Source organism: Sceloporus undulatus, chromosome 4 (genome assembly GCF_019175285.1).
Source record: "Sceloporus undulatus isolate JIND9_A2432 ecotype Alabama chromosome 4, SceUnd_v1.1, whole genome shotgun sequence".
NCBI lineage: Eukaryota > Metazoa > Chordata > Lepidosauria > Squamata > Phrynosomatidae > Sceloporus > Sceloporus undulatus.
Window position 1 is genome coordinate 75102841 of NC_056525.1, and position 23312 is coordinate 75126152.

General features: G+C 42.9%; 1 protein-coding gene across 1 annotated transcript; it reads right to left on the reverse strand.

The window, feature by feature from the left end:
- Window positions 1-16179: 16179 nt before the first annotated feature.
- Window positions 16180-17202, reverse strand: LOC121928330 (adenine phosphoribosyltransferase-like). Its single transcript, XM_042462861.1, has one exon. It carries the CDS (start codon window positions 17175-17177, stop codon window positions 16620-16622), a length of 558 nt encoding a protein of 185 aa, XP_042318795.1. The 5' UTR covers window positions 17178-17202; the 3' UTR covers window positions 16180-16619.
- Window positions 17203-23312: the final 6110 nt, after the last annotated feature.

Below are 23312 nucleotides of genomic sequence, written 5' to 3' on the forward strand. Positions count from 1 at the left end.
GCATTGTCATCTCCAAGCTCAGCATTAAAGGTCTAGTGTGGAAGCAGGGTAGCTCTCAGCCATCCTATCCTTAGTCAGAAACTTTTATATAATAACTTCCAGGACTCCAAATAGTATATATTTCTGTTTTGACAGATGAAAATTATATAAAACAAACTACTAAGGTGGTGGTGGGGACTAAGTTTCTGGTGGACTCCCTTCTCAGGGCACAAGCATATTGATGTTTGGGTCTTGCTTTGCTGGATCAAAAACCAAGACTGCAGCTATCCAGACAATCCCTCTAAATCAACCTATCTTTCTAAATGGTGCTGAGCTAGATCAATGAGGGGGACAGCACCCTCCTATGCTGATTGCATCCCCTCCCAAAAGCCCTTTCTTCCTATTAACTCAGGGATCCTGTATACATGCCAAAGAGGGAAAGAAGCCCCCTTTTCACTATTCTAATCCTCTTCCTCCTAATTAGGGTCTTCAGCCCCCTCCTCAAGTATGTTTCTCTTTTTATTAGGGAAACAGTTGCCAACGGAGGCAGGAAAACACCCGCCTACCCCTTTATCCCCTGGCTTGTTTGCCTCCAATTCATTCCTGAGGCCCAGGAGGGAAACATTCCTATTTCCCTTATTCTAAAGAAAAGTGGTTGCTAATTAGGGGCATGAATAGCTCTGAACCCACCAAACCCACCCACCCACTTCCTTTACTCACCTGCTTGTGAGGAAAAGGCTTAGCGGGCATCTGGATCCTATATATGCATGTACAGGTCTGTTTGTGCATGTGCGTGCATGCTAGGCTGCAGAAACTGAATGTATTTTAAATGGTCATATTAAAATGCCTTACTTCAGTTTCTGCAACCTAGCACGCATGCACATGCACAGCTGCACACACACATATAGGATTGTTGTACCATCTAACGTTGATAACGTCTTGCAAAGACTGTCAGATAGGGTCTTTTGGGTCTCATACCCTCTTAATCATGTAGTAGAATGAAGGTAAGAAGAAAAAACGATTATTGGAGAGAGGGAGGGAGCAAAGCTAAGACACCCGGATGAAATGAGTAGTTGAGGCACAATGTTGCTGCTGCTGTTTTCCAACTTGATTTATGTGATGTGAACATTATAACTTCAATGTAATGACTCCAGAGAACAACTTTGGGCAAAGGCTTACTTTTTGCAACACATACTGTAGAATAATTACAAATGCACTCTGGCATATGCTTCCTACAGGCTAAACTGGATAGGTGTGTGTGTGTGTGTGTGTGTGTGTGTGTGTGTATCTGAGCATATACATAAACAAAGAGGCATGCAATTACACAGAGACATTGCCTTGGGGCTACGCAGTGGGTGGCTTCATCCTGGAAAGGGAGAGCACATCTCCCCCACTCTCACACACATGCACGCACCCCTCGCCTCAAACATTTTACTCCAGAGTTGCTTACTCACCACTCCCTGTCTGTGCAGAGGAACTGGAAGCATTTAGCTAAAGCTAGAGTCACTGGGGTGCCTCACCCACAAACCAGCTGACTTCCTCAGCAGCGCTTCAGTCTGCCAGATGGTTATCATGGGAATGCCTCATGGCTACAGACAAGGAGTGGGGGTGTGGGGCAGAGGGGGGGCCTTACAAGATGTAGAATCTATTCCAAAGAGACTCAAAATCACAATTTTTCTTACACAGCTTCTGAATGACATGGAGGGGGAGAGAAAGAACACAGCTCCCATCATATAGCGACTCATTCAGCTGGTTGGTACCAGCTTCTGCACCAATCAGTCATCAGTAGCCGACATGCCTGGTTGTGCCAAGTAGCACACGAAGGAGTGGTTTTCTTCTGTCCTGTGTGCTTGACTGGAAACATAAGAACAATAGTTTTCTTGCCCTTTTCCTGGGTGAGACCTCATGCTGAGTTGGAAGTATGAGAGAAACAGAGATGCCCACCACTGTATTTCACTGCTCAGGCAGCCCAAATCAAGGTACTGTCCCAACATGCAGAAATCATAATCGTGCTTTCTATAATTCTTGCCCGTCTTGGCAAGATGTGCAGATCCTTTAATGTGTAACCCCCGCCCCCACCATGCTGCGTGCCAAGCAGATTATTGGATTCACATGAAAAACATAATTAACACCAAAAATGGCTTGGGGAGAAGAGAGAGCGAAAGATTGAGAATGAGGCAGTGTGTTTTAGGCACACATATTTGGAAGTAAATTCTATTTAGTTGAATGCTCCCAATGTTTAGAAGGAAGAGACAGACTGAAGCAAGGAGAAGAAAATAAACTTTCCTCAACTCCATTTTTGCATGAGAGGTGACTAATGAAAGATATCATTTTTATCAAAAATTAATTGTATTGAACAGGGATTACTGTTTACCCAATTTAAGGCTGCATCTGCATGGCAGAAATAATCCAAATTGATACTACTTTAATTGCCATGGCTCAATGCTATGGAATTTTGGGAACTGTAGTTTTGCAAGAGATTTAGCCTTCTCTGGTTCCACAACAAGCTACAATTCCCAAAATTCCATAGCACTGAGCCATGGCAGTTAAAGTGATACCAACTGGATTATTTTTGCAATGTGGATAAGTTCAAGATAGGTGTCATGTTTCACAATGAAAATAATCAGCCTTTGGAACTCATTGCTCCAGGATATGTGCAATGGGGAAAAAACTAAAGAAATTCACAATATCAGGATACTGGCAACAGGTACAGAGAAAAACATAGGGGAACCTAGAGAACCTCATTTGTGTATATACTAATACATCTAAGTACTCTATAATGTAAACTGTGTTGGAAGATCAGAGAAAGAAAGACAAGGAGAGACAGTGAAAGAGAGAGGAGTATCAAAAGAAAAAGTTCCTAATACTGTAAAGAAATTTAGTTTGTCATCCTCTCAACATGCAATGATATGAAATATAATATTCCAGTAGAAATTTGGATGAGATAGGGACTCCTTACTCTTTTATTAGCTTGATGACAGACTATAGGGGCTTTTACAATTTACTGAGCCAAGTTGAGGAGAGATGTTTTAAAAATCTCCTGATGGGTAAGACTGTTTCCTGGGCTTGAGATGAGAAGCACTTACTAGTCAGCATTGTTGGTTATAGCTTCTGTAACCCACCATGGTGGGCTGTCCCTGTCAGATATAGTAGATCAGATTGTATGCACCTTGCAGTTTCTTAAGTCTGACTGAGAATTCCTGCAAAGGAGTTTCCCTGGAACAAATTCTGGAGCAGAGATTTTGTATCAAGGGAATTTATAATCAATATTAAATGCGGATAGAAAAGAAGATGACTGTAAGGACCCTGGTCCAATGAAATTACAAGCCACATTTACAAAGTATAAAGTAGGGAAAAGAGACACTACAAAGGAAGGAGAAGAAGGGGAAGAATTAGAAAGGATGAATGTGAGCATGTGTGAAACGTACCAACTTACAGAAATTGATTAGTACTTGGAAAGGGAGTAGGTAGCCTTCCAAACATTGTTGGACTGTAACTCTTACCATCCCTCACTATGAACAATGGTGGCTAGGGCTGATGGAAGGTACAGTTCAGAGCTAACTGAAGATGTTTTGCTGAAAGATGTTTTGCTGACTGGGAAAAAGGACAAGACAAACCCTCCTCCTTACCACCACTGCTACCAATTAATCTACAGACTGTCAAGCAACTTAATTTTAATTCAATATGGGCCATGGATAGCAATAGGACAATGTCTTCCACCATATCTGAGGACAGCAGGCTAAGGGGTGCAGGGCAGTGCGTATGGTGTACAGAGCTCAGTGCTTCAACAGAGGGAAGGGGTTGAAGGGGCTAAGAAAGAATGGGTATAGCATTGCTGTACTGTCATTGCCCCCAGCATCTGTCCCTTGGTGCAGTTGCCTCAGAAAAGTTTACCCTTTTGCAAGAATATCTGGAGAGCGTCCCGAGAGCCATATGTTTGCCACCTTTCGATTACTGGCTTCAGGGCTCCTATCTGTTTTAATCCTCTTGCAAAACCTTCCTGTCTTTTCAATTCCTTCCATCAGCCCATATAGCTCAAAAAAGGAATTCACAGCCAGCTTCCTTCACAGAGCATTGCCAGGAAAACAGAATCTCTCTTTTCCCAGGACACTTCCTACACATATACATTTGTGTGCTGCAGCTGAACCAAGAGCATAGTGCACTACTTTGGATTGCCCATCTGAAGGAAGATTTCCACAATGCTGTTTGGCTGTCTCTTTCTCTCTCTTCTTCTATGAAAAGGGCACTCCCCTCACCCACTCCACTCCACCCTAAGTCTTTCCAGGCCATCCTTTGGCTGAGCCAGCTGTTTGATCTCTATGGGGGATCCAGGAAGGGCTGCTCTGCCTCCCTGTGTGGCCCTACTACTGGACCAAATTACTTTAAGGTGGGTGCAAAACCAATTGACAGATTGTTGTTTGAAAATGGTACTTAACTGTTTGCTACCAACCTGGGAGGCCTGTACTAAATGTGCGGATGTTTATCACAAATTTCTCTAGGACCACAGTTTTCACTTTGCCACAATAACAGAAGAAGATGAAGTGCATCTTACAGAAAGGCAAAGAAACATCCTAGTGATACATTTGTCAGTCACTGAAAGTAGGCTTTAATCTAGTTGTTTGACAACAATTTTAGTATCCAGGTAGAGATTTAACACTAGAATATTTTGAAATCTATTGCATAGAATCAGTCACTGATATTGAAGGAAAGCATAAAACATATAAGAAGTAAAAGAAAATAAATGACAGCTGAGAAAGATTTAGGATGAGCTAGCATTACAGTTTTGGTGCAAAACTGTCCACATGCATCATAGACATCCATATAAAGTCTTAGGGTTGCCATAAGTTGGAAACTTGAAGGCATACAACAACAACAGCATTACAGTAAGCCACAATGGCTTATGAGCAAATGACACAGCAACAGTGGCCAAAGTAAGTGCATCCATGAAAGCAGAAGGCTAAAGATCTCACCAAAAGTGTGAAGATATTGACAGGGGGAGTGGTGGTAGGGACAAAGGGGGGATCCCTTTGTCTGTGCAGCTCAACATCCTTCAACCAAACGCCCCATGAATATTTTGGACTACAGCTCCCACAATCCCCAGCCAGCTGCCTGGGAAAATTTGGGGAAATGTAGTCATAAACATGTGTAGGACACCAAGTTGGACAAAATTAGTGAAGACAAGTTACAGTAAAGTGCTTCCAGAAGTGTAATACGTGTCTCTTAGGATTGAAAGCAAACATTAATTCCAGAGCCCATTGGTCACTATGCAGACAGCAGTGCAAGGAGGAGGGGAATAAAAGGGGAGTGTGCATTTAAAATATGAATGCCAAAGCCCTATAACCCTGCACTAAAACGCTACTCCCATGCAGGCTCACCAGGAGTGTGATATCCAGTGTGCCAACTTGGCATTTTTATTTGCAGGGTAGAAAACAATGGTGGGAAATAAGCATAGCTTTGGAACATTTTTGAGCAGGAGATGGACAATGAAGGATGTAATCTTTTCTGGGGATAGGCAAAAGTATAATGGATTTTTCTGGGGCTGAGAGTGTATGACTTGCTCCCGTGAGTTTCCATGGTCAAATCGAAACCTTCTCTCCAAATTTGTAGTCCAATTCTCAAACCACTACACCAAGCTGGCTCTCACATAGTGCTATACCTAGCTCAAAATACAGCATAGAGTTTTGTTAACTTCCCACCGCAAGTGTTATGAACTGGTATTTATCTTTTTAAAAATATTCAGGTGCCCAACATATTCCTCCAGCTAAGCATTTAATCTAGTGTTCAGTCCTGATCTTAACTGTCCCAGAATTCTTGCTGTATCAGCTTTTGTTCTATTTTTGCAGGTGAAACAGTTTCCTTGCGGTTGGTGAGAAGAAAATAGACTCAAGACTGGGCCTAGGATGAGGCAGAATGAGACAAACATTCTGGCCAATGTGGGGAGCAGCAGTATTTATTTTACTGCAGCATCCCCATGGGTGTTCTTTCTCAATAACCCCCACCCCTGCTATTTTTCTCTATTGGAGGACTGTTTTGTATGTGCATCACACAGCCTGCCCTGCACCTAGCCTGCTTCCCACAGATACATTAGAGGACATTGTCTTATCATCATGTTTGGAGCAATATCCAACAGCTGGCTCACTTTACTTCAGTATGTGGTATGGGATAAGGACAGCCCTATATTTTGCCTTAAGCAAAATGGTCCAGGAAGGAGTAGGGAATGAGATTACCATGAAGCTCACTGAGTGCTAATAAAAAATAACTCTTTCTGTTGGACCTACGGGTTATTGTGAAATACAGGTCATTTCAAGGTATTCTATGCTCCACTCAGCAAGTGTCCTAGGAATCAGGTGGTTAGAATACAAGAGCGTTGAGCAGTTCAGTTCAAGTAGTTATAGAGTATCCAGCAGGATGAAGAAAGAAGCAAGAGGGTGGTTGCCAGTAGGTCCAGCAGTTGTTCAGCAAGTCAGTAGTTCAAATAAACGAAATCAGCAAGAAGTGAAACAGCACCTGCAGCCTCCTAGTTCCTCTGCCTCAACCCCCAGTTCCTTAGTCACAACATCATTATCAGGTGCAGAAGATTCCCCATAATCTGCCTCCTCCTCACTGTGTTAATTTACCTGATGGCATAGCAATAGAGTTGCTTCAGCCTATAGAGACAGAATCTACTATAGTTTTAACTAAGATACATCAACAAATTTGGAAAACCAAATAATGGCCCACAGACTGGAAATGCTCAATATACATTCCAATCCTCAAGAAAGGAGACACCAGGAAATGCAGTAATCACAGAACCACTGCACTGATTTCTCATGCAAGCAAGGTGATGGTTAAAATTCTACAACAAAGTCTCTTACCGTATATGGAGCAAGAATTGCCAGATGTCCAAGCAGGGTTCAGGAAAGGAAAAAGCACTAGGGATCAAATGGAAAACATGTGCGGGACAATAGAAAGTACAGTCACCACTCTAAGTCCACAGACTTGAAATCGGCAAAGTTGATGATCCGCAGAGGTGTGACCCACCATTGAGGTGAATGGGGCGCACTCCCATGGTGCACACCCTATGCTCACGCGCAGGAGTGTGCCCCATTCATTTCAATGGGGCTTGATTATCTGGGGATCTTCTAACTCATGGAGGGGGGGTTTCCGGAACGGATCCCCCAAAGTTAAGAGGGACAACTGTACTAAGAAGTTTCAAAAGAAGATCAGCTTGTGCTTTATAGACTGTAACAAATAATTTGATTGTATAGTTCATGAAAAACTATGGATCGCTCTTAAAGAATGGGCATATCAGACATTTGATTGCCCTGATGCATAACTTGTACTCAGGACAAGAGGGGCTACTGTTAGGACAGAATACGGAGAAATAGAATGGTTTCCAGCTGAAATGGGATCAGGTAAGGCTGATTCTATCATCATTTTTATTTAACATGTATGCCAAGAACATCATATGAAAAGCAGGATTAGACTCAGAGAAAGGAGGCATGAAAATTGGAGGACCAAACAGTTAACAGCAGTTAACAGCAACAACAAGAAGCAGATGAGTTATGACAGAAGAAGTGTTTCTATATGATCTTGCCTGTACCCAAAGATCCTCTTCTCCCTATCCTACCACCTTCATGGGTATGGTTGGTGGGAACTTGGGAGAGGGCCTTCTCGGTGGCTGCTCCCATGCTTGGGAAATCTCTCCTTAGGGAAGTTCGAATGGTTCCTAACTGTCCTTGCTGTCTTTTTGGTCACAGATTAAAACCTTTTTATTCCAGCAAACCTTTGTTAACAAGAGATGGGGTTTTATGATGTTTGCTTTTTAAAATCTTTGCTTTAAAGTAATATTTTACATGGTTTTAATTCTATGCTGTTAGTTTAATACTGTTTCAATCTCTACTTTTGCATATTTTTGTATATTTTTGGATTATGAACACTATTACTGTAATTTTCTGCTTTTTGTGAGCCACCTTGAGTCCCAGAGTGGGGAAAATGTGGATATATATAAAGTGATGATGAAGAGATGGAGGAAGAATCATGTATGCCAATCTGAGATTTTGATGGAGCGGCAGAATAAAAATGTATTCAATAAATAAAAGGGCCATACAGATATGCACTAGCAATGCAGACTTACCTGTTCTAAAATGCCACACATACAAGTAGCCTAAAATAATTACACGCAGTGCTGATTTAAAGTTCTTTCACTGAGGTCTGAGGGGTTAGGTAAACTTGTGTTGCTTCTTTGCTGGGTAACTGTTGATCACAGAAAATGCATTTCAAGCCTGGCCAGGCAGCACCACCTTCAGGTCAATCTGTAGAACAACAGATGTCCCAGTGAGAGTTTCCTGTGGTTTACTTTTTGCAAGATGGCAACATTTATTCTTTCCCCTCAAGACTCTACAATAAAATTTACAGGTTATAAAACCAAAGGTGGAACTGTGAGACTAATTTATATAACCTAATAAAGAATGTGCTTGTTTCTCTTTTCTTTCCTCTCCCCTTTTTTTCTTGTGCATTGTATATGTTAAAACTGTAAAATGGTGTCCATTATATAAAATGGCAAAATTAAAGTTTGCTTCTTGGATTTTTTTTAAAGTTTCCAAGACATAGATGCTTGAATCTATGGATTAAAAATCTGTGGATAAGGAGGGCTGACCGTATATGGTACCTATGTTGAATGAGTACAAACAAGCAGTTGTTTAGCTGCTGATGGTAAGGATATCACACTGCACTGTTATAGCACTATTATTCCACTTTAACTGCTGTGGCTGCCTCCTATGGAATTCTGGGGATTGTGGTTTGGGGAGGTACTGGAGCTCTCTGGCCAAGAATTCTAAATGCCCCTCCCTAAAGTGCAAATCCCAGCACTCCACAGGAGGCAGCCATAGCAGTTAAATAGCTCTACAACAGTGTGGTGTGATATTAGCGTGATGATAATAGCGCTATAACAGTGTAGCGTGATATTAGCATGATAATAATAGCTCTACGACAGTATAGCATGATATTAGCATGATAATAATAGCTCTACAACAGTGTAGCGTGATATTGTCCTATGTCTGCTTGCTACTGGACCAGCCACCTGATACTGTCGGGGTTGTCGTCATCCCCACTGCCCAAAAGGTGGGGTGTGGACCTCAGCCCTGAGGTTCAGCTCTACCTCCACCTGTGTAAACAGGATGAGCAAACGTAGCTGGGCTCATGCCCAGGATATGTAGATTATTAATGAAAAGTTGTCCCTGAGAAAGCATAGCATTAACACACCAACTACTGCCAGTTGTTATACTTTATTTATTTCATTTTTATGCTTCCTTTCTCCCAAAAAGGGACCCAAGGCAGCTCACAAGATAAAAACAGTTTTAAAAACAATTAAACTAACCCAGTTAAAACAGTATAAAATTAAGATTACAAACATACAAAAGTTTAAAAACATCATCTAAAACACCTACCCCATATAAAAGCCAGCCTGTCATGATTTATTAGGGATGAGACCTTCTAGTGCTAATGATTTGCCTTCCTATACACAGTATAACATTTTTAAGGGAAAGAAGCAATAGCTTGTGCAATTCCTCTCTAAATGGCATACGAGAGCAAGGCCCTTATCTTAGGGGTCATTCCCATTGGCAGTTTGAATCACTTCTTGATTCGCCTTTGCTACGTTTTGGAAAGTGATTCAAAAAAGTATTTAGTTCTCACTATTGAAAGGTTTTTTCCCCATACCCCAAGCTGATCCCCCCCCCCCTTTTTTTTTTTTTTTTTTTTGCCATGATTGTCATTCTCACTGGCAGCTCCACTTCAGAATCCCCTGTCAATCATCTGATGTAAGAGGCAGCCTGGGCAGCCTGGCTTGGAAATTGGGGGGGGGGGGGGTTTGGAGGCTGAGAGAGTGTGAGGGGGAGGAAGAGGAAGAAGAAGGCAGGAGGAGGAGGAGGAGCAAGGAGGAAGAGTCAGGGACCCTGCAAGAGAAGAAACAGAGGGAGAGGGAGGAAGACTCTGGGAGGGAAAGGCAAACGGAGGACCCTGCAGGAAAAGGAAGAGGGGCAAGAAGGCTCTGGGGAGGCAAGGCAAATGGAGGCAGAGGGGTAAGAAGGCTGGGGCCGGGGGAGGGAGTGGAGAGGAGGAGGAGGAGGAGGAGGAGGAGGAGGAGGATTGAGGAAAGGCCGGGGGACCCAGGAGAAGAGGAGGAGGACAGGGAACACATTTTTAAAAATAAAATAAAATTGATAGAATGATTTAGCAGCTAGTTGGTTTTGCAAGTACTTGCTTGACCAATCCATTGATTTTTCGTTTTATTCTTTTGGGGGGGGGGAATAACCCAAGAAGGCAGCACTGGGTGTGTGTGTGTGATCTATGGGGAGGGATGGGACACACACACACACCCCTCTGCCATTTGCCCCTCCCCTCTGAAAGAATCAATTCTGATCTGGCATTCCCACTCATGGGACACACATCTGAATCGATTCTTCGGGGAAAAACCTCAAAAAAAGTACTATCAAAAAACCCTGGGCTTTTTGCACTTGCTCCATATTTTTCCCACTGGAATCAATCAAATGAGGATTGGGATCGATTTCCAGTGGGAACTAGGGGCATATTGTTCAAATCAGGATTCAGAGCTTTTTGTAGTGGGAATGACCTCTTAGAGTTGAGAGTTGATTCCAGGTTGTGTGAACTAGATTCTAATGCAAATATTGTACAGGTTCATTAGGCAGACAATATCAGATGCATGCCCAGCTCTAAGAGGTGATACCTGCGTACCCCTTGGCAGAGATGATGGTATGCTGTGTGGCTCCTTTATTTTATCTTACCCTTGCCAAACCTTGCTATCTTGACTGCATCCCCTCAGCCCTTCTTCTATCCACCCATCTTATCTTCATTCCTCCTGGAAAGGGTCGGAGACAGGATATAACTATAATATATTCTTAGCTTTTTCTGTTTGCTGAAAATGTGGTTTATATCCAGACAAGTTACAGACTGGCTCATGGGCAGAAGATAAATCATAGGGAATGACATGTGGGTTGGACTGACATCCCTACTTCAGTCCTATAGAATGAGCTACCAATTTCCAGACCTATGTATTTATGCTCTCAAAACATGTGGTTAAAATCTCAAACTCACAAAAATGTATCCCATGTAGATTTGTTTGCAATGTCATGTGCTCAGGAGAAACCAAGACATTCTAAGGAAATGTTCTTAAATTACAGTCCTATAAAGATTTATTCTGAAGTACTGTAGAGTTCAGTGAGTCTTACTCCCAGTTAAGTCTGTATAGACAGCAGCCTTATAACATTTCTCTTAATGTGGCAAATGGCTCCCATCTCCCCACCCACCCCCCAGCACTATCTTCTGCAAATTTTCTGGGGTTCCTGTCACATGATTCTATGCCACAAATCTGATACATCCTGAACTAAACTCAAACATAGCTGAAGAAGGAAAGTAATAATCCATACAGACCTAAAGATGAGAAGATAAAGTTTGAGCCAAAGTGTTAAAAGCCAAAAGCAAATTCCTCAGGAAGTTTCTAGGCACAATCTTAACTCATATGTACAAGTGTGCATTGTGGCAACAACCATATTCCATGATCTAGTGCAGAATCATAGGCCAGTGTTGCCATTAAGTGGGGATATTTGCAATATATGTTTTGTGGGAAAGAAGATTCCCCTGCATAAGAATCACATTTGAGTCCAATATATTTAGATTATTTCTTTAAAGAATTACACTAGTAATACATATTGAGTTCTACATTCTTGCTCCTCTTGGCAGCGTTTGTGGAGGATGGGCAGATTTTGACATTTTAAATACAGAATTCTATCATTAACATAAATAAACAGTCTTCAAATCAGATACATATTATATGCAGTGTGCTTTATATCTAAATCCTCCATCTGCCCTGAAAATGGGTGCAGAAATCATGTTTCTAACTTATAGAATCATAGACTTGGAGAGAGCTCAAGGGCCATCCAGTCCAACCCCCTGACGTGCAAGAATATACAACTAAAGCACCTCCAACAGATGGCTACCCAGCCTCTGTTTAAAAACCTCCAGAATAAGTATACAGAATATACAGTGGGCGCTTGGTATCCGCTGGGTTTCATTCCAGGATCCCCCGTGGATATCAAAATCTATGGATGTTCAAGTTCCATTAAATACAGTGGCAGAGTGAAAGGGTGTCCCACATATAAAATGACAAAATCAAGGTTTGCTTTTTGGAATGTGTATTATTTTTGCATATTTTCAAGCCATGGATAGTTGAATCCATGGATAAAAAAACCCAGTGGATACAGAGGGTTGATTGTAGGTTTAAGCCAATATTAAATCTTTTTTTTTTTTAAACACACATTTTTGCTATGGTTATAAACTTACTTGTGAAAGCTAAAGTTACATTTAACTGAGTGGGGCTTCCTTTTGAGTAAGTAGTGCTTTAAGATTCGTCATAATAATCTCTATAACAAAAGTATTTACTTTGTCTTAGTGCAGTCTATTTGACTCAAAAGAATGCCCTTCAATTTAGTGGAACTGTGGGGCTGTACAGACAGCTCATAAGGGGCGGCTGCCCCTAGAAGTGCTGGGTTGGGAACACAGCAACTGCATGCCATGCCCCCAACCCAGTGCAAAAAGAACCTGCAAACGGCAGGTTCTTTTTCTGCTCTGGAAAAGGTGTCATAGCCACAGCAGCACGGCTTTTTGATGCCCTTTTGGCACTGCATCGTCTAGATGCAGCACCAGGGCTGCACTGTCTAGAAGGGTGCATGGCATCAGGGCAGAGCCACAGCATCCAGCGTGCGGACGCTGCACTGTGGCTCCGACTACAGGCCAGCACAAAGTGCCGCTCTGTATTGTCCCTTACTCTCAATTTTAGATGATTGCAGATTGCAACCTGACTCCAACTGCATGTTTTATAAAGCAAAGACAAACAGACTATGCTAAGAAGAAGTAAATGTGTTAAATCTGTACCCAAGTTCCTAGCAGAATTCTCTGCTTTGCTATTGCTTAGCATTGGAGAGAGCATACACTTTGATGCAATCACAGTGTGGTTTCTCATACAAACTCACACATGTCCATGCATGTATGAAAAACAAGGGCAATCTAGTCTAACCTGATGAAATGACTAATATTTTATTAGACATAAAGTTTTCCCAGTGTTGTCAGAGGTGACCAATAGACTCCCTGGGAAAAAGCATTTCTATGCTTTCTAATAATAGGAAGAGCTTCATGACATCCTGCCTAAATCTGCTTTGCTGCAATTTGATCTTGCTCCTTCTTGTTCTTTCTCTACTCGTTTTAATAAACAGCAATTCTCCAGCCTAATGGTAACCTAATAAAAACTGCAGCCATTCCATCTTCCTTGCATCTAATTCTTTCTCATAGTCAGTTGATTACATAGTCAATTCCTGAAGCTTTTTCTCACATTTGATGCAAATGGAATAAATAAATAATCAAAGAAGGGACAAAGAAATTGCTTGAAATTGAGTCCTGGGAAAATCCATTAAGGTAGGAAAAGAGTACCTGCACAATGTCGTATAGTTGGCAGCATTACCTTTGGTCTTGCTGGTCTCAGTACTTTTAATACAAACAAGAGAACTAACTTGCTTGAAGACAGAATGTATATCGCTTTCACACATCAGTGACAATAACAGCCTAGAAAAAGTCTCCACATTGGCTTAACAGATGCTGATAGATCTTCAGTGGAGTTTTTTAAACCAGTGTTTTTTGTTGTTAACTGCCTTTGCCTTGATCTCAACCCAGGGCAATCCTATGGATGAGACATCTCCAGGTTCCCCTGTCCTCTACTGCCCTGCCCAGCTCCTGCAAACCCATATTTAGACTTTAGGAGAGCAGATTTCAGTAAACTTAGAGAAGTATTGAGGGCAATTCCATGGTCAGAAATACTAAAAGATAAAGGAGTTCAGGACGGATGGGACTTTCTCAAAAGGGAGATACTGAAGGCACAATTTCAAACAGTTCCAGTGAGAAAGAAAAACGGGAGGTGTCTCAAGAAACCAGGATGGATGACTAAGGAACTTTCAACCGAGCTAAGTTTGAAACGGAACATGTATAAGAAATGGAAAAAGGGGGAAATCACAAAAAAAGGAATTCAAAGAAATAGCAGGCATGTGCAGGGGTAAAGTCAGAAAAGCTAAAGCGCAGAATGAACTCAGGCTTGCTAGAGAGGTTAAGAACAATAAAAAGGGCTTTTTTGGATATGTCCGCAGCAAAAGGAAGAAGGAGGAAACGGTAGGGCCACTGCGTGGAGAAGATGGCAAAATGCTAACAGAAGACAGAGAAAAGGCAGAATTACTCAACACCTTCTTTGCCTCAGTCTTCTCAGAAAAGGCAAAGGGTGCTCAACCTGAGGATAATGGAGCAGAGGACAGGATAGGGGCATTTCAGTACAGAATAAGTAAAGAGATAGTAGAGGAACACCTTATTAATCTAAATGAATTTAAGTCTCCGGGACCAGATGAACTCCATCCTAGGGTATTAAAAGAACTGGCAAATGTAATATCAGAGCCATTGGCAATAATCTTTGAAAACTCCTGCAAAACAGGAGAGATCCCAGCAGACTGGCGGAGGGCAAACGTTGTCCCCATCTTAAAAAAGGGGAAAAAAGAGGATCCCAACAATTATCGTCCAGTTAGTCTGACATCAGTACTAGGAAAGATTCTGGAGCAGATCATTAAACAGAGAGTCTGTGAACATCTAGAAGGCAATGCCATAATCACAAAAAGTCAACATGGGTTTCAGAGAAACAAGTCATGCCAGACAAACCTGATCTCTTTCTTTGATAAAATTACCAGCTTGGTAGATGAAGGGAATGCTGTGGATATAGTATATCTTGATTTCAGTAAGGCCTTTGACAAAGTTCCCCATGACATTCTTGCAAACAAGCTTGTAAAATGTGGGCTAGACAAAGGAACTGTTAAATGGATCTGTAATTGGTTGACCGGCCGAACCCAAAGGGTGCTCAACAATGGCTCCTTTTCATCCTGGAGAGAAGTGACCAGTGGGGTCCCACAGGGCTCTGTCCTGGGCCCAGTGCTATTCAACATCTTTATCAATGACCTGGATGACAGAATTGGAAGCATACTTATCAAATTTGCAGATGATACCAAATTAGGGGGAATAGCTAATACCCCAGAGGACAGGATCAAGATTCAAAATGACCTGAATAGACTAGAAAGCTGGGCCAAAGCTAACAAAATGAAATTCAACACGGAGAAATGTAAGGTATTGCACTTAGGGCGGAAAAATGAAATGCACAGATATAGGATGGGTGACACCTGGCTGAATGAAACTACGTGTGAAAGGGATCTAGGAGTCCAAGTAGACCACAAGTTGAACATGAGTGAACAGTGTGATGCGGCAGCTAAAAAGGCCAATGCTATTTTAGGCTGCATCAATAGAAGTATAGTGTCTAGATCAAGAGAAGTAATAGTGCCACTGTATTCTGCTCTGGTCAGGCCCCACCTAGAATATTGTGTCCAGTTCTGGGCGCCACAATTCAGAAAGGACATTGAGAAACTGGAGCGTGTCCAAAGGAGGGCGACAAAAATGGTGAAAGGTCTGGAAACCATGCCCTATGAGGAACGACTTAGGGAGCTGGGGATGTTTAGCCTGGAGAAAAGAAGGTTAAGAGGTGATATGATCGCCCTGTTTAAATATTTGAAGGGATGTCATATTGAAGAGAGAGCAAGCTTGTTTTCTGCTGCTCCAGAGAACAGGACCCGGAACAATGGATGCAGGAAAAGAGATTCCACCTGAACATTAGGAGGAACTTCCTGACAGTAAGGGCTGTTCGACAATGGAATGCACTCCCTCGGAGGGTGATAGAGTCTCCTTCCTTGGAGGTCTTTAAACAGAGGCTGGATGGCCATCTGTCAGGGATGCTTTGATTTGGATTTCCTGCATGGCAGGGGGTTGGACTAGATGGCCCTAGTGGTCTCTTCCAACTCTATGATTCTATGATTCTATGATTCTATGATTCTATATTTGTGGTGTCTTTAATAAAGCCCATCCATCTAGCATGTGGCCTTCCTCTTTTTCTACTTCCCTCCATCTTCCTCAACATTGTTGTTTTTTCCAATGATTTATTCCTTCTCATGATGTGTCCAAAGTATGACAGTCTAAGTCTTGTCATCTTGGCTTCTAGGGATATTTCTGGCTTGAACTGATCTAAGACCCATTTGTTTGCAACTTGTCTTTTTTTTTTTTGTTGTTGTTGTGCTTGTATCTTTTTTATTTAAAAAATATAAACTTGGAAATAAATGAACTCTTCTGTGTTGGATTTACATACATAGCAAAGCCCAGACACGCTTAAGTCCATGATTAATTGACTAACTAGCTCCCGTTAAATGAGAGCGATGGTGAATTGGAAAAAAGAGGAGGTTCAGGTGATTCCATGTTTGGATGATTCAAGAAAAGCAGAAATAATATGATGAAATCTGGCAGGATGCAGCTGAAGTGTATGAGATTTCATGCCGATGATGACAGAATGGTGGTTTGGGAATGCTGCTTTTTGGACTGCGGCGCCCCAAATCTCCCAGGTCATCACAGCCACCGGCTGAACTGGCTGGGGAGTCTGCAAAATGAAGGCCAGAAAAGGTAGCTTTTTCTACCTGCTGATTTTAACTGAAGCATGGAGCTGCCGATCTCCCAGGCGTCCTTCAGTCGTACTTCAGGAGTGAATAGAAGGGGAACGGCTTGAGGGCTTCGGCCCCTTTGAGGAACGTCAGCTCGATGAGCACAATGCAGTCCAGGATCTGGGCCTGAAGCTTGGACATCAGCTCACAGGCAGCACGCATCGTCCCTCCTGTGGCCAGAAGGTCGTCGATCAGGATCACCTTCTGGCCTGGCTTGACCGCATCACTCTGGACCTCAAGCTCTGCCTTGCCATATTCGAGAGTGTAGGAGACAGACTCCGTGGGACCCGGGAGTTTGCCTTTTTTCCGGATTAGCACAAATCCGACTCCTAACCTCTGTGCCAAAGATGGTCCGAAAAGGAAGCCCCGGGAATCGAGACCTGCGACGTAATCGAATTTCGGGTGGGAAGCCTTGACGTGGGCTTCCAGGAGATCGATGGCCGCCTTAAAGGCGAGAGGGTCCTTCAAGAGAGGGGTGATGTCTCGGAAAAGCACCCCTGGAGAGGGGAAGTCTGGGAAATCCCGGACCCTTTCCCGGACCAGGCGCCTCTTCTCCTCCTCTTGCTGCTGCTTTGTGCTCATGGTTGCATCAAGATGCGCGCATGCGCCAGAGAGACCCAAAGGGAGACTTGTCTTTTCTATATTGTAGTGGTGTTTGTGCTTAGAATACTGTACTCTATCAGTGCATTTGAGGAAGTGGCTTTTAATTCATGCAATCCTTTTTGCAATACTTTCCCTCATGCTTACTTTATTTTTTATACCAAAACTGATACTTTGCTGTAAAAAGTAATTGCTGTTGTTAACTGCCTTCAAGTCAACCCTGACCTGTGGTAACCTTGTATATGAGATATCTTCAGGATCTCCTGTCCTTTACTGTTCTGCTTAGGTCCTGCAGACCAAGGCCCATGGCTTCCCTGATAGAGTCTAGCCATCTGGCATGTAGTCTTCCTCTCTTTCTGCTACCATCTACCTACCTTATTGTCTTTTCTAATGAGTCATGCCTTCTCATAATGTGGCCAAAGTACAACAACCTCAGTTTCATCATCCTGCCTTTTAGGGAGAGTTCAGGCTTGATCTTTTCTAGGACCCATTTGTTTGCCTTTTGACTGTCCACAGTATTTCTGGCACTCTTCTCCAGCATCACTTCTGAAATGAGTTTATCTTCTTCCTATCTGCTTTCTTCACTGTCCAACTCTCACATCCCTACATGGTGATGGGGGGGATACAATGGTTTGGTCAATTGTAACTTTAGTGTTCAGTTGAATATCTTTACTCTTTAGGATCTTATCTCTTTTTTCATAGCTGCCCTTCCCATTCCAAGTCTCCTTCTGATTTCTTGACTGCAGTCTCTGTTTTAATCAGTATTTGATCTGAAGTATGTGGAATCTTTAACTCTTTCGATTTCCTTGTTATTTAGACTGAAGTTATGTGGATCCTCTGTAGTAATTATTTTTGTTTTCTGTATGTTCAGCAGTAAGCCTGTCTTTGTGAAAAGTAATACAAATATCAAAATACCAAATTTGGCTTCCACCACCAGAGGGCAGTAAACAAATATTAAAAAATGTTAGCACCTAAAACTATTCTTTACAAACTGGTATTTCTCCTTCTTGTCTTAAGCAGGTAACACATTCCATTCTGGACTGGACAACAGCTCACAGATCTGTCTGAGCGTCTGAGAATGTCATTATATTCTAGATTATGTGTAATCTGACAAACAGTAGAACATGTTGCCTTGGGTTTTCACACCATTCTCTCCTTTCTTTACACCCTCTTCTATATTTAGGATCATTGCTATGAAGCTCAGTGGATGTTCTCAAGTAAGGCACTACACACTCAACCTAATCTGCCTCACAGACTTACTGTCAGAGGAAAAAAAGAACTATCAAAGTTCTTTGAAGTAAAGGGTTATGGTGGAATAACAAAGAGGCTGACACTCAATCAGGTATGGACTGTGTCTTTCAAAAATGTCTTTTCCTTAGAGTACACTTTATTGAAACATATTTCCCTCTCTGTGGAATGCTTTCGATAGTGCTCTAGCTTCATTCTGTATCTGCAGCTCATCTGGAAGAGAGAAATGTGAAAATGATGAAACATTTCAGTGATGAAACAGGTGTTCCTTTAATGCTGTGTTTAATTTGTGGCTTTTCTTTCATTTATTGTTGTTGGACCTCTTAATTGAAAACCCAGACTGAAACATTTTATGTAACTGTGAATTAGAAGGGCCAAGGGTTTGCTCGTTCTCTCTGACCCATATGAATACTCTCAAACAATTTTCTTCCATCTGACCCAGGGAATACTCAGTTTTGACCAAATCTCGCCACTTTGGTCAGATAAGAGATTCTGGTGCTGACAAGGGGATGCAACAGCCTTTAGTCATCAAACATCTGACTGGAACTATCAAAGCTTCACAGTGTTTGATCAAGCAGTGGTAACTTCATAAATGTGCAGCCCTGATCTTGCTACAGTAAGCGCCAATGGGCAGGAGTAAATACTGTATGTATGCATCACCCTTTTGCAGAATATGGAAATGGGCTATAACAGTGCAGTGCGAATGGCCCCTGGGACTTGTCCTCTTAGGGCCCATTCACATTACCTTTTAACCCAGTTTTGAAATAGATTCTTCCACGTGAAGCTTAGATTGGGCCCGATTCTGTCACAATCCATGTCAAGGCTTGCACAAGGAAATGCCCCTTAGCGCGGGGTATCGAGATTCAGGCTAAAATCCGTCTTTTCTGAAAAGACCCGGGTTCTGCGAAATATGAACTTGCCCCCGATCATGATCGGGGCAAATTCAGGGAGGGATTAAGGTCAGAGGGTGGGCAGAGCATTCCCTCCCCTCATTGGAGGGGAGCAGGAGGAGGAAAGAGCCGAAGGAAAAAGGGGAATCTGGAGGCAAAGGGTGACAGGAGGCTAAAAGGGGAAATCAGGGTGACTGACGGGGGCTGCAAAGGGCTGTCAGAAGGAGGGCGGGGGGAGTGGAGAAAGTGATGGAGGAGGAGGAGGAGGGAGGAGCCATGGGAAGAAGGGAGCCATGGAGGGCATTCTATAACGGAGCAGGAGGAGGAGGATGAAGGAGCCAGGGCAAGTCAGAGGGAGGGGAGGGTCGGAAGGAAAGAGGAGGAGGAGGATTGCCAAGGAAAATTGGGCTGCAGGGCTAAGCCGGGGATGTAGGGAAATGTTGACAATTTATGCGCATGATTTTTTGGGTGACATGTCTGTGTGCTTGCTTGTGCTACTTTCATTTCCTCTTGCTCCTGGATTATTATTATTAGTGTTATATGAGGATGCTACAGTCAGAATCCCTGCGCTGCATTTCCCTTTTATTCCCAATTGATTCCATGGATCAGTTGGAACTGACAGGTCACTCTCTCTCAGCCTCAGTGGAAGGCAATGGCAAAGCTCCTCTGAAGAGAATGTAGCAGGAGGAAAGGGGTCAGTTCAGTTCAGGTCAAAGGCAGGGCTTGAACGGAGCTCCCATCAGGCACCTTCCCCCCCCCCCTTTTTTTTTTTTAAATTATTTTTGACAAAATATGTGCATGTTTATTTTTCTTGAGGCAGATATATATATATAGATAGATAGATAGAACGTGGCTAGCTGCCTGTTCACTTTCCCTTTCATTTGCTGGCTTCCAGCAAAGGGGAAATGTTGCAAAGGGCAAGACTTGCGAATGGAATGCTACAATTCGAATGTTACATTTGTTGCTCTTGTCAATTTGGTAAATTGGCAAAATGATACATGCTTTTGCAACTGTCTCTAAGGAATTCAGGGGTAGCTCTGAATTGCTTTTAAAAACTAAAAGAATGCATGGCAATCGCATCCTTTTCTGGCATTTCTGAGGTGAGGAATTTATTATTATTATTATTATTATTATTATTATTATTATTACATGTATAAGAGGCATTCTGGGGTGGCAAGGAGGGGGGGATACAGGATGCATTAGCTTGCATTTTAGGGTTGAAAATGGGGCCAAGGGCAGATCATAACCTGCACTGACCCAAATGCCCACAACACACACACATACACACACAAAAGAGGTTTTTTAATTTGACAAGACAAAATGTGTGCATTTTGGTGCATTTTGTGCCTGGGTCTTTAAAAAAAAGGAGGGGGAAGCACACTTCTGATGCCCCAATGAGTGATGCAAACGTCACCTATAACAACAAGCACCTTCATGTTAAACCCAATTTCTGAAGAAGACATTCGGGTTAAAATGCCCCTCATTTTGTAGTGGGCACTCGCTTACGGAGAGATTTGGGAGGCCCCCCCCCCGAATCTGCCCAGTTCCTTCAGGAGCAAAACCGCCAGTGGGAATGGGACCTTACTGCATATGTTCACATGTAATTGTCATCCATTTGAAATCCTCCTTTGTTTTCACAGCATTTTGTTTTTTTGTTGGAATGGTTTTTACTGCAGATAGTGACTTTCTTGAAAAAGACAATAGAGGCCACCTATATGTCCTTCTCCACAATATAGATGTCTTTGGTACTCTTCACCTCTCTTATTTGATTTTGATGTGGGAAATGACTGTCTTTGATAACATAGCCAATGGTGAGGAAAGTTGGATGTTATAGTCTAGCAACATCTGGAAGGAGCTGCATCCCCCTCTCATTAAATCAAGTAACATTTCTCTGCATACAACTGAAAATTACTTTTCCAATCTGCCTCATTAAAAAAGTGGTGGAGACTGGTGTCACTGTGAGTCACTGGCTGCCAGTCCATGGTGAATTTTATGGAAACTATGCAAATATGATAAAATATGGCACAAAACAGGTCCCTGCAACATGGAGGGGGGGATTGTCACTCTGCCACATCAGATAGCTTGAGAAGCACTGAAGTAAAAAGAAAAGAAAGAAGTTTACATGCTTCAGCAGAGGTTCAGCCAGTAAAAACAAAAATCACCCCTCTATCTGCTTTGTATCTTGGGTACGTCCACACAGAAGCTGCTACAGTCAGATACAGAACTGCTAGTGGGAAATGGCTGTGGAAAAACAGACATCTTCCCCCCACAGTGAGACAAGGAAACTGATTACACAGCAAAACCAAGGCACACACGAATGATATTTGAACAACATGAGCTCAATTGAACTCTGAAGGAAGGTACTGCTGAGCCTTACCATATTCCTGAGGATCAAGACAACAACATGCTTACAAGCCACATTCTTCACATCCACATCCTGAAACCTCTCCCAGTCACTGTGAGGCCAAAACAATGCCAGGACCAATCCACCCAGCCTTTTGCCTTGAGATGCAGGTGCAGCATCAGGAAAAAATCATATGGATCCACAAACACATATGTTTCACAGAGGCAATCTCTTATTCGACACAGGAGTACCTGCTAGTCAAGATGTACATATTTTGATGTTGCCTAATGTGTGGAATGTAAAAATCCCAATGACTTTACATTCCCAATTAAAATTATCCAATAGCATTTTTCTTTCTCATTGTCTCTCCTGCACACTCACACAAACACAGGTCTATTACACACATTAATTCCAGTCTTCTGTAGTCAGCTCTTTTTAGTGTACACTAAATATTTTGTGAACAAAAGAAGAAAAAAAGCACACCTTTTCCAGACATACTGTATATACTTGACTGTAAATTGAAAACTTGTACCCCAAAATTGATCCTAAAATCCCGGGTCAACTTACATATCGCTCAATACACTAGTACTGCTTAGAAAGGTCCTAAAACAAGCAAGCCTGATGCCCCTCTTTCTCTCTCTTTCTCTCTCTCTGTGAAAAAGTTTCCCAGTCTGATCTGCAAGCCTTCTCTTCCCATGAATTCTCCCCATTTGCTTCCCTTCTCAATCCAGTGTTAAAATCTCTCCTCCAGCACCTGGGAATCTTTAAGCCATTATCAGACGAGTGTGGAACTGGGGGTTTTGCGCACTGGGTGGTTCGAATTCACGTTATTTCGCACAATACCATCATACCAGCATTCGAATGGCCCAATCCGCACTCACGTTAAAGCGCGAGCTGCCGAACTGAATGCGTACTGGCTCCTCTTTTTGGAGCGTGTTGGCCTGTGCGCTGATAAGGGGATTGGCGATATCCTGGATTGGGGCTCTGTTCGATCTCAGTGCGAATGGGTCTGGTGTGACTACCCAGTCCTGAATTCCATCGCAAGACCCCCAGATTCCAGTTTGTACTTCCGGTGGGTCTTTCCTCTTGCCGGTTCCAGGGAAGAGGCGCGGGGGGCCGCTGGAATCGCGGTTCCAGCAGCCTCCTCCTCCTGCTCCCGGCTTGAGAGGCATCCCTGCCTGGAAGGGCAAGGCATTTCCTCCCCTCATCGGAGGGGAGGGGGAGGAGGAAAGAGCCCTGGGCAGAAGGGAGCAAGGGAAGGCATTCTTTAGGAGCCTCTTTTCCCTGCATCCCCTGCCCAAAGCCCTCTGTCACTGGGCATTCCTTCCCTTGCAGGAGGAAAAAATCAGGTCATGAACGGAGCTCATGTCAGGCAACCCCCCCCCCTTTTCAAATTCAAACAATTTTTTTTGAGCGCAGATGCGCATGTTTAATATTCCTGAATGTATGTTTTATTTTTAACCATTTTTTGAGCGCAGCTGCGCATGGTTTATATTCCAGAGGCAGATGGAGCCAGGCTTGCACTTGTGCAGCCACTGAAACCCCTGTGCCTGGCTCTTTAAAAAGGGAGGACACTTCCCCCGATGCCCTGCAAACGTCACCAAGACGATAGCTTGATTGGCAGCGGCCAATCTA